This window comes from Lissotriton vulgaris, chromosome 5 (genome assembly GCF_964263255.1).
Source record: "Lissotriton vulgaris chromosome 5, aLisVul1.2, whole genome shotgun sequence".
Classification (NCBI taxonomy): Eukaryota; Metazoa; Chordata; class Amphibia; order Caudata; family Salamandridae; genus Lissotriton; species Lissotriton vulgaris.
In genome coordinates, this window is record NC_141693.1 from 1947874703 (window position 1) to 1947888558 (window position 13856).

At 48.8% G+C, this 13856-nt stretch overlaps 1 protein-coding gene across 1 annotated transcript in view; it reads left to right on the forward strand.

Annotated features, from left to right (window-relative positions):
- The window catches only part of PRRC2A (proline rich coiled-coil 2A), a 1005169-nt gene that overhangs the window by 679733 nt on the left and 311580 nt on the right, over nt 1-13856 (forward strand). Inside the window, exon 14 of the mRNA XM_086919885.1 lies at nt 12082-12171. Within this exon, the coding sequence (XP_086776011.1) occupies nt 12082-12171 (90 nt within the window). The remainder of the gene's footprint in view (nt 1-12081; nt 12172-13856) is intronic.

Here is a 13856-nt window from a genome sequence, read left to right on the forward strand (position 1 = left end):
CGCGATTGGGTCAATGGCAGATCCCTCTCCCTTCCCCAGCCGGAGCACACAGTGGTGACGGATGCCTCCCTCCTGGGATGGGGTGGCCACTTGGAAGAGGCGGAGATCAGAGGCCTCTGGTCCCCGGCAGATTCCCGGCTCCATATCAACCTTTTGGAGCTGCGGGTGATCCGGCTTGTTCTGAATGCATTCCATCCCACTGTCCGCTGAAGTGTAGTGCAGGTGTTCACGGACAACACCACCGCCATATAGTATTGCAACAAACAGGGCGGGGTAGGGTCCCGGACTCTATGTCAGGAGGCTCTGCGCCTCTGGAGATGGCTGGAACATCAAGGCATTACCTTAGTGGTTCAACACCTGGCAGGTTCTCTGGACGCCAATGCGGATGAACTCAGCCGGCGGTGCTTGATGGATCACGAATGGTGTCTGAACTCGGACGTGGCGCAAGGTCTCTTTCAGCAGTGGGGAGAGCCTTCGTTATATTAATTCGCTACCGAAGACAATGTGCAATGTCATCAATTCTGCGTGTTGGAATTCCCAAGGCAGCACTCGCTCGGCGGCGCTTTTCGCCGCGAGTGGAGCTGCAGTCTGTTGTACGCCTTTCCTCCTACACCACTTCTGCCCAGAGTGCTGAAGGAGGTCAGGCGCGACCGGGTTTAAGCCATCCTTGTGGCTCCGGATTGGGCACGAAGGTACTGGTATTCCGAGGTACTCCGCATGGCGACTGATTCCCCGATCCAATTGCCTCTACGGGAGGATCTTCTGTCGCAGCAGCAGTGGACGGTTCTCCACCCGAGCCTGTCCAGTCTCCACCGATATGTGTGGAGATTGAGCAGCAACAGTTGACACCTTTCGATCTTCCTCCCGAAGTCTGTGATGTCATTCTGGGAGCCAGGCGTCCCTCCACTAAAACGATGTACGCCTGCAGGTGGAACAAGTTTTTGACATGGTGCACAGCAAAGGCTGTGGATCCCCTTTCTGCCCCTCTTTCTGAGGTTCTTTTGTTCCTTCTTTCTTTAGCCCAGCAGGGCTTTGCTCTGGTCACTATCAAAGGTTACCTTTCGACCATTTCCTCCTTTCGTCGGCTTATTGATCAGCCTTCTCTTTATAAGTGCCCTGTTGTGAACCATTTTCTAAATGGCATTACGCACACGTTCCCTCCCGTGCCGTTTATCATGCCTCAGTGGTACTTAAACCTTGTCTTGACGTTTCTGATGTGCGCTCCCTTCAAGCCCCTTCATAACTGTCTTCTCACTCTTAAGACGGCTTTCCTGGTAGCCATCACCTCTGCCAGAAGAGTGAGTGAGCTCCAGGCTCTTTCTTCTAAACCTCCTTTCCTTTCTATTTTATCCGGACAAGGTGGTTTTAAGGACCCGTCCTTCTTTCGTGCCAAAGGTTGTCACGCTCTTCGACATCGGGCAGACCATGACTTTGCCCACCTTCTTTCCCCCTCCGCATCTTTCCGGAGAGGAAGAGAGTCTCCACCAACTGGACCCAATTTGTGCGCTCTCCTTCTACCTGAGCCGCACACAACAGTTCCGGGTGGATGACCAGCTCTTTGTTGGCTACGTGGGTGCCAAAAAAAGTCAGGCCATCTCCCGGTGGGTCGTTCTATGCATAAAGGCTTGTTACCCCTTGGCTAAGAAGGATCACCAGTGGGGCTGCATGCCCATTCCACCAGGACCACGGCAGCCAGTACTGCCTTGGGACGCGGCGTTCCCTTGCAGGACATTTGTGGGCCTCGCTGCACACGTTTACCAAGCACTACTGTCTTGACAGTCAAGTCCGGAGGGGCGGCTTCTTTGGCCGTTCTGTGCTCCGTGACTTTCTGGTGTAATCTTGTTCTCAGACCCACCACCGGGGTTGTTATTGCTAGGGTATCTATTCTAAGGTAAAGAATCTATCACTAACATGTCTCTTTCAGATGCACAAGTTACTACTTGTGTAACAATATATCTGTAAGAGACATTAGTGATAGATTCCTTACCGCCCCACCCATCCTACCCATTCTGCGAACAGATTACTAGGGTTAAGGTTATCCCTTCTAGTGCCCTAGTTTTATGCAGCAATGGTCAGTATCTTGCATATCTCTGCGATCCTGGCGCGGAAAGTCGTGTATAGACTGACGTCAGCACGCGTGGTGGCGCCTAAGTACTCTCCGTGATGTCATCTCAGAGCTTACGACGCCAGTGACTGACGCGGAGCCTTAGGACGCCCCCTACTGACGCGCAGGGGTACTGCTAAGCAAAACTGTCTGGATCCAGTGTGACGCCTGGGGATATTCGAAGGTAAGGAATCTATCACTAACTAATGTCTCTTACCGATATATCGTTACACAAGTAGTAACTTGTGCTGCAGGCGTCATCTTGCACAGCTCCATATCTAATGTCTTTTCCAGACAAAGTTGTGCTTCGCACAGCGCTTCCTTTTTACCAAAGGTCATGACACCATTCCATCTGGGTCAATCCATCACGTTACCTACCTTCTTTGCTCCCCTGCATCCCTCTAAAGAAGAGGAGCATTTCCACTATCGGGACCCAAAAAGAGCGTTGTCTACCTTGACCTCACAAAAGAGTTCCAGGTGGACAACCAACTCTTTGTGGGCTACATGGGAGCTGGGAAAAGCAGTTCAGTAAAGGACCATCTCTCGCTGGGCCATACTCTGCTTTAAAATCTGCTATGCCCTGGCAAAGGAGTAGCCCCCAAAGGGCTTAAGGTCCCATTTCTTCAGGGGAAAGTCTGCGACTACGGCCTTGGCTCTGGGTGTCTCAGTCCTGGACATCTGTCAGGCAACAACGTGGACACAGTCCGCGTGGACAGTCTAGTCCGCTGGGAGGGGCATATTGTCCTTTCAGTCCTGCAGGACGTCCTAGTTTGAGGTATTGGTCCACAACCCGCTGCCGGGATGGTATGGCTTGGGTATCCAATTCAGCGGTAAGGAATCTGCAGCCAGAAGCCTCTATCAGATGAACAAGGTTCGAGGCATGTGGGCTGCTGAATTCATATCTGTGCATAGATCGCCGCCTAGTGTTTGGTCCGGATGATCGCACATTGTTGTCCTGGAAGAGTCTTCGAAGTATCACGAGATAGGTGGCTCCTCCCCTAGACTACAGTGCGCATGGGCATCGACTCCATCCTCAGATTGTTTTTTTCCGCCATTGGGTTCGGATGTATATTGGTTCCCTCTAGTTGGAATCGATAAAAAACTTTCGTAATACCAAAAGGTCTTTAGTTTTCTTCGTCGGTATAGGCTTGCGTTCGGTGCCTAATTTCTTCCAGCTCGGCTCCGAGTCGGATTCCATTCACCCGCGTGCTTTCGGCGCGGAGGGCCCAGTCAACGCTAGAGACCCTATCGACTACTCTTCATGGACCGAAGTCCGTTCAAGAGATGTCCCGTCTGCAACTCGAAGTATCCCCACATCTACGTCCACCCGGTGTGCAACAAGTGTCTGTGGCCGGACCATGATGAAGCCAGTTGCATGGCTTGTTCCCGTTTCAGGTCCAAGAAGACGCTTAAGCATCGACGCGCTGCGCGCCAGGAGGCCCAGCACACCGCACCGGCGCCTGTGTACATTTTCGATGCCGGGGATGTCGAGGAGGAAGCTGACGGGGAAGTCGGTGACAAACTGTCGAATCCCGCGTCGAAGACAACTACGACGCGGACGCTGAAATGTTCGAAGCTGAAGAAGTCGTCGACGAGGTAGGAGACGACGACGGGGCCTTTGGGGCCATGGAGGATAGCTCGAGCGATAAGCTACCTCACACTGACACTAGGGCCGTACCGCTTCATAAGGCTCAGGTCGAGGGATCGCTACTAGGCCTTACCCAAGATCTTACGATGGATTCCACGGCCCCGCCTTCAGGCTCGGCTACAGACATTACTATTGAGCCACACCCTGCGAAATCGAAACCGAAAGTGAAACCAACACTCGACGCAAGCAACCGCGCTGGTGCCCCCCTCAAAGCCGAAGGTGCGCATTACTTTGGTCAGGTCCAAGGCCTCGGATCCCTCGATGCCGAAGACACAGAAGGGTGTTGTCGATCCGAAGGCACAAGTCAAGGGCGTCGAGACGAAGTCTGCCACGCCGAAGTCAAAGGTCAAGGTGGTCGAGTAAATCGGCGCCGAAGACGGTCGACACCAACAAAGGACCCGGTGATCCGAAAGTTCTCGAGACTCCGCGTCCCCAAGACAAGGCCAGAAGCGGGGCAGCCCGCGAGTCCACGCCTGGTGCTGGCTCAAAGACTCCCGTCGGATCGACGCAACCGTCCGCCGATTTCATCAAGCAAGTGACGGACTCCCTACAACGTATCAAGGAGAAGGCCTCGGCTGTCGGCCCAAAAGATCCTCCACCTTCGAAGCCGGTCGAGAACTCCCAAAGCGCTGACGCCCATTCACCTCACGTTGCCGCCAAAGGTGGCGCCGAAGGCTTTCACCCCTCGAATGGTCGCCAGCGTGCCCGAGAAGGGTTCCTCGGTGCCGAAGTCGACGACGGTGGTTCCCTCTTTAAAACATCGGCAATCTTCATTAGAAGAGCAACAAGAACACTTTATTGATGCCGAAACGGGCAGACTTTCCCTCCACAAGCGGAAAATTGCCCCGGAACGGCCGATGGAAACCTACAAAATTCCATTGAAGAGAAAGGACTCTGCTTCAACTCCTGTCCTTGTGGAACCATTTTCTCCACGTGGCCATACTGTGTCGCCCACTTGCTCTGACGTGGACGCTGGGGAGGGCGATGATGAGGATGAGTACAGCTATCCTGTCTACACAGACCCTAATGATACCAATGAACCCTGGGCTGCTGGTGCTGACCCAGGTGATCCTCATTCTGACACTGACACTCAACTTTATTCTGTGAAGACATCACCTACAGAGAATTCAGGAGCGTTCAATGCCCTCATTGAACGGGCAGCTACAAACCATGACGTGCAGCTCCATGCTGACCCCATTGACGTGGATTTTCTTTTTGACACCTTTTCAGTCTCAGAAAGAACTGTAAAGACTCTGCCTATGTTGAAGGGTGTCTTAAAACATGCTGGGGAGATTTTTAAGGAGCCTACTAGAGCCAGGGTGATAAACCCTAGGATTGAAAAGAAGTATAAACCAGCGCCTACTGATCCTACTTACATCAAGGGACAGTTGCCTTTGGACTCTCTTGTCGTTTCCAATGCCCGGAAGAGGGCTAATTCTCAAACAACGGGTGATGCTCCTCCCCCAGACAAAGAATCTAAGGTGTTTGAGGCATCAGGGAAAAGGGTGGCAGCCCAGGCGGACAATATCTGGCGCATTTCCAATACACAAGCGCTTCTGGCTAGGTACGACAGGGCACACTATGACACACTGGAGACCCTGTTGCAGCACCTGCCAGACGAATACAAGGAGGCAGATGAGATGCTCATTCAAGAGGGGAAGCTAATATCCAATGCTTCAATAAAATGTGCGCTAGATGCGGCTGACACCTCGGCCAGGGCTGTCAACACAAGTGTCATGTTGAGATGACATGCCTGGCTCAGAATCTCGGGGTTTAAGCCAGAGATACAGACCACCATTCTTAATCAAACAGTAAACCCAGATCATCTGTTTGGCCCAGAGGTGGACACCACTTTGGAAAAGATTAAGAAGGACACTGAAACAGCTAAGTACATGGGGGCCTTACAGTCCCAGCAATTCAGCGGTGGGTCTTTTCGTCGCTCAAGCACTAGAGGCGTTTCCAGAGGCCAGCTCTCCCAAACCACGCAGTTCTACAAAGGCAACACACAGTCCACATACACCAAACAAAGTCGAGGTGGATATCTTGGTAACAGCGCCAAGGGCAGGGGTCGTGGAAACTCCAGATCCTCTGCCACCAACAAACAGTGACGCCTTGTCACTGCCACCCGACCACGCAACACCGGTCGGGGGGAGACTTCAGCAGTTCCTGCCGGTCTGGAAATCCATCACCACAGACAGGTGGGTCACACAGCTCATACAGTACGGTTATTGTCTGGAGTTAACATCCACTCCACCCAACTTGCCACCAAGACACCGTCCTATGTCCAACGAGCACTTGCACTTATTGCAGCAGGAGGTCATCGCCATGCTGCAAAAAGGGACAATAGAGCTCGTCCAAACCAAGAAAGAGAAGCGTAGAGGTACTGATAGAATCACCCTCCACAGTAAGACTTTTTTAACCACAGAGATTCTATCAAAAAAGTGAAAAAAGTGATGATTTTTTAATTTTTACCGTTTTCTAAAGGGTGCTAGGCTCTCTCTTATGCATGGAAAGATGGGAGCACAATGTGCTTGTTAAAATACCCCTCACACACTAAAAACCGTTAGTGTCATGCTTCATCATGGGGGTCTTCCCGCCCCTATAACGGGACGGGGCGTGCTACGACCAGACGAAATACGCAGGGGAGCACTAAGATGTGACAGAGGCTATGTGTAGGTGCATGGGTATCAGTGAAAGTGTAGGGACCTAACACTAGTGAGTGTGCAAAAAGTGAAAAAAATGAGAAAAGTTAAAAATTCCCTGGCTTAGTAGAAAAAAACAAATTTATTAGCTTCTCTAGCTGGGAACATTAAGAAGGGGTTGTGTGGTAGAGCATTAGCTACTACCTGTCGACATGTTTCGTAAGCAGTCCCCTACTGCTTACTCATCAGGACCATATAGCGATCCCTACTGTTACTGCTCAGTTCTAACAAATAGTGCCTACTGTCCTACAAACAACCAACAAAAATAAGTTGGCTGTTTGGGCTTCGGGGCATGAGCTGGCCCAGGTGAAGCAGAAAAAATTGACCTGATTTGGTCTTTATCTCAACAAATTTCAGCACCCCATGAGTTTGCAGGCGAGGGGTATTCTGCGCAGTTTAATTTCTGCCAGCAACGGAATTCGTTACTCCTACCCCCGTGCTCCGGAGGAACGAATTCCGTTGCTGGCAGAAATTAAACTGCGCAGAATACCCCTCGCCTGCAAACTCATGGGGTGCTGAAATTTGTTGAGATAAAGACCAAATCAGGTCAATTTTTTCTGCTTCACCTGGGCCAGCTCATGCCCCGAAGCCCAAACAGCCAACTTATTTTTGTTGGTTGTTTGTAGGACAGTAAGCACTATTTGTTAGAACTGAGCAGTAACAGTAGGGATCGCTATATGGTCCTGATGAGTAAGCAGTAGGGGACTGCTTACGAAACATGTCGACAGGTAGTAGCTAATGCTCTACCACACAACCCCTTCTTAATGTTCCCAGCTAGAGAAGCTAATAAATTTGTTTTTTTCTACTAAGCCAGGGAATTTTTAACTTTTCTCATTTTTTTCACTTTTTGCACACTCACTAGTGTTAGGTCCCTACACTTTCACTGATACCCATGCACCTACACATAGCCTCTGTCACATCTTAGTGCTCCCGCGTATTTCGTCTGGTCGTAGCACGCCCCGTCCCGTTATAGGGGCGGGAAGACCCCCATGATGAAGCATGACACTAACGGTTTTTAGTGTGTGAGGGGTATTTTAACAAGCACATTGTGCTCCCATCTTTCCATGCATAAGAGAGAGCCTAGCACCCTTTAGAAAACTGTAAAAATTAAAAAATCATCACTTTTTTCACTTTTTTGATAGAATCTCTGTGGTTAAAAACAATAGAGCTCGTGCCTGTACAAGAAAGAGGCACAGGAGTTTACTCACTGTACTTCTTGATACCAAAAAAGGACGGGTCCCTCAAACCCATACTGGACCTCAGACCCCACAATCAGTACATTCTATCGGAGCATTTTTATATGTTGACCCTGCAACAAGTACTCCCGTTGCTCAGTCAGGGGGATTACCTAGCCACTTTAGACCGGAAGGATGCGCATTTTCACATTCCGCTGCACCCGTCACACAGAAAATACCTCCGGTTCACCATCCAAGACAAACATTACCAGTTCAAGGTTTTGCCTTTCGGGGTCACCACGGCACCCAGGGTGTTTACAAAGTGCCTGGCGACGGTGGCAGCGCACCTCAGGAGACAAAACATTCACGTCTACCCTTATCTGGATGACTGGCTCATTCAGGCAAAGTCAGCCCAGCAGTGCGCCGCCCTCGTGTCCCACACCATTCACCTTCTTCACGATCTGGGATTCTCACTGAATTACCCAAAGTCCCACCTGCAACCCGCCCATATACGGCAGTATCTGGGTGCGACAATAAACACTCTGGCAGCCACCGCACAGCCAAATTCAGTGAGGGTCAACAGCATTCAATCGCTGATACAACGATTCAGACCCCAACAATCGCTTCCAGCGCGAGTGTTCATGCAGTTGATAGGCATAATGGCCTCCTGCATATCCATAGTCCTGCACGCGAGACTACATATGCGTCCGCTTCAGGAGTGCTTAGCACGTCAGTGGACTCAGGCTCACGGACAGTTGAAAGACCTAGTGTTGGTGAGCGGTCGGGCGTACAACTCTCTGCATTAGTGGAATCCACAAAACCTTTGCAAGGGACGACCATTCAAGACCCTGTACCACAGATCATCCTGACGACGGACGCTTCTCTCCAGGGATGGGGAGCTCATGTACTCCATTACACTGTGCAGGGTCTATGGGCGCCACAGCAACGGAAGATGCACATCAATGTTCTGGAACTGATGGCAATCTTCATGGCACTAAAGGCCTTCAAAGTACATCTGTGCAACAAGGTTGTGTTGATCCGGACGGACAACATGACGGCCATGTCCTACATTCAGAAGCAGGGAGGAACTCACTCTCCACAGCTGTCTCATCTGGCTCAGAGCATGTGGAAGTGGGCCATTCCGAGAAACATCTTCCTCATGGCAGAACACCTCCCGGGCAAGGACAATCAGATGGTGGACCTGCTCAGCAGGTACAGCCACCAAATGCACGAGTGGGAGATACATCCATCAGTACTCCACCCGTACTTCCAAAGGTGGGGTCATCCAGAGATAGACCTGTTCGCCACAAAGGAGAACGCAAAATGCCAACGCTTCGCCGCCAGGTTTTCACATCCACAGTCGCAAGGCAATGCGATATGGATGAACTGGTCAGGCAAATTTGCGTACGCTTTTCCCCCAGCACCTCTGATACCGCTGGTGGCACGGAAGCTCAGGCAGCACTCGATGACTCTCATCCTGGTTGCTCCAACGTGGGCTCGCCAACCATGGTACACCACGTTTCTGGAACTGTCCGTGGTACCGCATCAAAGGCTGCGCCTCACACCCAGGCTTTTGACTCAGAGCCATGGCGACATTCAGCTCCCAGATTCGCAACAGCTCAACCTGGCGATCTGGCTCCTGAGGTCTTAGAGTTTGGCTACCTCAACTTACCTCCCGACTGTACGGACATCATCCGGGAGGCAAGGAAGCCCACCACTCGAGCATGCTATGCGGCAAAGTGGAAGCGGTTTGTCATTTATTGTGCAGGCCACAACATCACAATATTGACCCGCTAGATGCGTCTATTTAGAACATCATTTCTTATCTTTTCCATCTGTACAAATGTAATCTAGCCTATGCTTCAATTCGCATACATTTATCCGCAATGGCTGCTTATCTCCGAAACAGGCAGCACTTTTCAGGGTGCCTGCCATTAAAGCCTTTCTGTAAGGACTCAAACGAGTCATTCCTCCGCGGACTCCGCCAGCTCTTGAGTGGAACCTCAATGTGGTCCTCACCTGACTGATGGGTCCCCCTTTTGAACCACTGCATTCCTGCGAGATTCAATTCTTGACATGGAAAGTGGCTTTCCTTATAGCGATTACCTCGCTGCGACGAGTTAGTGAACTCCAGGCACTAACTATCCAAGAACCATTTATTCAAATTCATTCCAACAGGGTGGTGCTTCGCACTAACCCTAAATTCCTTCCTAAGGTAGTGTCTCAATTCCATATTAACCAGACTATTGAACTTCCTGTGTTCTTCCAAAATCCTGAGTCGTTGGCAGAGAGAATGCTCCACACGCTTGACGTCAAAAGGGCCCTGATGTATTACATTGATAGGACCAAGGATTTTAGGAAAACTAAACCACTCTTTGTTGCCTTTGCGCCACAACACAAAGGTAACCCCATTTCCAAAGCTGGTATAGCCAGGTGGATGGTTAAATGTATTCAGATCTGCTATCTGAAAGCCAAGCGTACTCTCACCATTCCACCACGGGCCCACTCCACCAGGAAGTTGGGGGCCTCCATGGCTTTCCTTGGAAATATTCCTTTGGAAGACATATGTAGAGCAGCCACATGGTCTACCACACACACATTCACAAAACATTATTGTGTTGATGTGCACTCTAAACAGCAGGCAGCTGTAGGGCAGGCTGTTCTAAAAACACTTTTCCAAACTGCTGCAGCTGGCACGGGTGGCCGCCGTTAATGGAGGGACTGCTATGTATTCTATGCACAGATATGAATTCAGCAGCCCACATGCCTCGAACCGAATATGCTACTTACCAGTATGCATCTGTTCTTGGCAAGTAGGGCTGCTCACATTCATATCGCCCACCCTCCTCCCCGGCGCCTGTAGCAGCTGCAGAATTCACATATCTAGCACGGTCATCATTCACTTAGTTTCACTCCATCTTGGCGACAATGGCTAAAATCAATCCGAGGATGGAGTCGATGCCCATGCGCACTGTAGTCCAGGGGAGGAGCCACCTATCTCGTGATACTTCGAAGACTCTTCCAGGAAAACAATGTGCATATTCGTTACTTACCTTTGGTGAAGCATTGTCTGGTAATGAGACTGTCCAGCTGCAGATTCCTTATAGCCCCACCCATGCCTCCCTGCTTTGCGGAAAAATGTTGTAGGGCTAGGATTACTCCCCTTTTCAGGGCCCTAGTTGTGCACACGACTGTTAGTTACTTAGTGGCTATGCGCTTCTGGCGTGGAAAAAGACGATACCACGACATCACTTACGTCACTCACGCACACAAGAGATATTGCTCAGCAAAAGTTTCTGAATCCTTCCTGACGCCTGGGAAATTCAATTGTAAGAAATCTGCAACTAGTTAGTCAGTCATCATACTGTATTATCGGCCGTAGGCCATAAAAGCAGTACAAAGATAAAGCAACATTAGACTGATCCACAACATACGAAGATATATAATAATACATATAATACATTTTTAGCATAATAACTGGTAATAAGGTTAAAACTAGAAAGATTTGTAAAAAGTAAATAATCACAAAGCAGTTCTATTACTGAAAGTAGGACTTTAGATAATAGGATAGTGGTCTAATCTTTTAAGTCTGGCCTCTTGCCGTCCCCCTTCTTTATTAGTAACCGATAGCCACCTAGGCGCTAGAAACAGTTTCTAGTGCCTTGAGCTTAACACTGCTATGGCACCACATGGAAAATAAAAACCTAGAGGTCACAAATACCATTAAAAGGGATCAATCACATTTTAAAATATGATACACTTCCTGGTAGTTCCTAAGGCCTAGGTTTTTACAGAGTTCAATAATCCATTTAGCTCTTGCTTTGGCATATAAAGGACAGAATAGAACATGTAGGTCAGATTCTACACTAGCGTTACAACGTGGGCAGCCCTTGGGTGGAAAATTTGCACCTGCCCACTTATTAGTCAGGTCCCTTACTAGTAGTGTTCCATGTCTAAATTGCACATAAAGAGGGGGCTGAATACAGTCAAAGAATTGTTCAAAATGATATGTGGACTTAACCTCCATAAATCTGGATCTTAACACCCCTATAACGCTATTCTGTAGTAAGTTAGCCAGATGGTATTCCTTTAGTATAAGTGCAAGAGATTTTTTAGAGATACAGGAGCATGTCTGTTCTGGTGTAAGCCATAGATCAGCGTAGCAAAGATGTTTAATATACATTAGCCAAGGGATCTTTTCTGCACCCAAAGTAGATAGGAAATCCTTCAATTCCTCCCTGATGTTAAAAAGCTCGGGGTGCTCCAGCAGCTAGTTCGTGTCTACCATGCGTTACCGAAGGTAAGTGGCTTGTTCATCATGCTCCCTCTAAAGTAATAGTGGCTTTTGCAATTCCTTGTAGCTCTCCTGTCTAACATTTGCTTAACGTAAAATCTATGAAAACGTCTCTGGTTGAAATGTCCATTACATTAATTGCTTTTGTATTTGTTTAGGACTCTGAATTGCATCTTGAGTCTGTAAAATCTCCCAAATGTGAAAAGGAAGAGGTGAACAGCTCATTGCAAGAGCCTGCAGTCCATGGGGTAAGTGACACAGCTGTATTGCAAAGTTCACAGGTTAAATTGTGACAAAGATTAAAATGGTTGATTTTTTTTCTTCATTTTTTCTCCCAATGAATTTCTTTATTGCCCTTGGAAGACCTCCAAGGCTCTGGAAACCTGTCCTGTTTCAGGACAGCCTTGTTTTGAAGAACCCATTGGTGTTCTTGGGCTGTGCAATTTCCTGTGAATGGGCATAGTTCCCATTTCATGTGTTCATTATTTGTGATTATTTTGAGTCATTGGTATGAGCCCTTGTAGTTTAAATACATGTAAAAGCTGCTCATTTAGATGGATAGTTTTAGCTGTGGATTCCTTACCTCTACTTCCTGCACAAAATCGTCAGGGAATGCTTAGTCCAAGCATAAGAAAGCAAAGCACAACCCCATCTCCCAACCCTGACACCAGATGAAAGGTTCGACATCAAGATTTATGTTGCATTCCCTCGAAGTCACGGTCCATTGCACAGATTGTTCAGTCCTTTGATGCATTTTTGGCTCTTTTGAGCCCCAATGAACCAAAGGGGCATCTAGTTGGCTTACCTCCAGCAGTTCCTTACCCGGACCTCCTGCACAAACTTCCACTCCAGCTCTGAGATCCATGCCACTATCAACTCCACCAGAACTGGTTGACGATCTTGTGCCAATTCCCATGTCAGACCCCAAACCGATGTTGTCCCAAGCTTGACGTGGCATGCTATGAAAGTACAAAAGCACAACCAGCTGTCATGATCTAGCCCAGTGCCTCTGCCGTGCCCCATCTATCAATAGAGGCTCCATTTTCATTTTGGTTTAGACTTTCGTCCTGTGCCAGGGCAGTGTACACTAAGGATACCGATGATCATGGCTTCATACTTCCTTCCCCATAGCCCCCACTCCCCAAGATAGACCTAGACGTATCACATGGCCCACCAATGTAAGTGCCTCATTTGCAGTGGTGATTCAGAGGGTAGCTAAAGTACTTGAATCACAGGTACCCTTTACTCAGACTAAGACAGATATGAAAAAACTTTCTTTTTACAGGTTTGCCCCCCACTTTCGGCCCCCATTTGGACTATTCGGTACTGTTGTAATAGCTCAGAAATGCGAAACAGCGCTCACTGCATGTGCTCTGACCCTTACAATGGTGCATGTTTTCTAGGCTGCCACTGCAGACTAGAAAGGCAAAACTTGACTTTGACATTTAAAGTAATAGCGAAGCCCCAACCGCCCTTTTTACGGTGTATATTTCACCCCTATGGCATGCCTAGTGAGTCGTATGGCAGGGTACTGTATGTTAAGAATTGGAATCTGTACTTTTACATGTTCCAGCAGTAAAAACCCTAAATTGTCGTTTTTACTGTGGAAAGGCTAGTGGCCCCATTGGCAAGTACAGAGTTACAGGCTGGCACCTGCGCCTTTTCTAACTACTGAATTAGACCACTAAGGTTAGTACTGACTGGAATCTAAAGAATCAGTGCTTTAAATCTGATTTAATGGTTAAATCTAATTTAATGTCACCAGGAACTGGTCATCAGGCGATAGGGAACCTGGTAGCCCATTAGTTACCAAACCACATCCTACCCTGAGGTCATTTTCTGAAGATAAATAGGTCTCCCCTAGCACCCAGAGCTCTGATATCTAGCAACTTAAAGAAGCACTACTGCACTGAGGGACTAGCAAGGAGAGGCT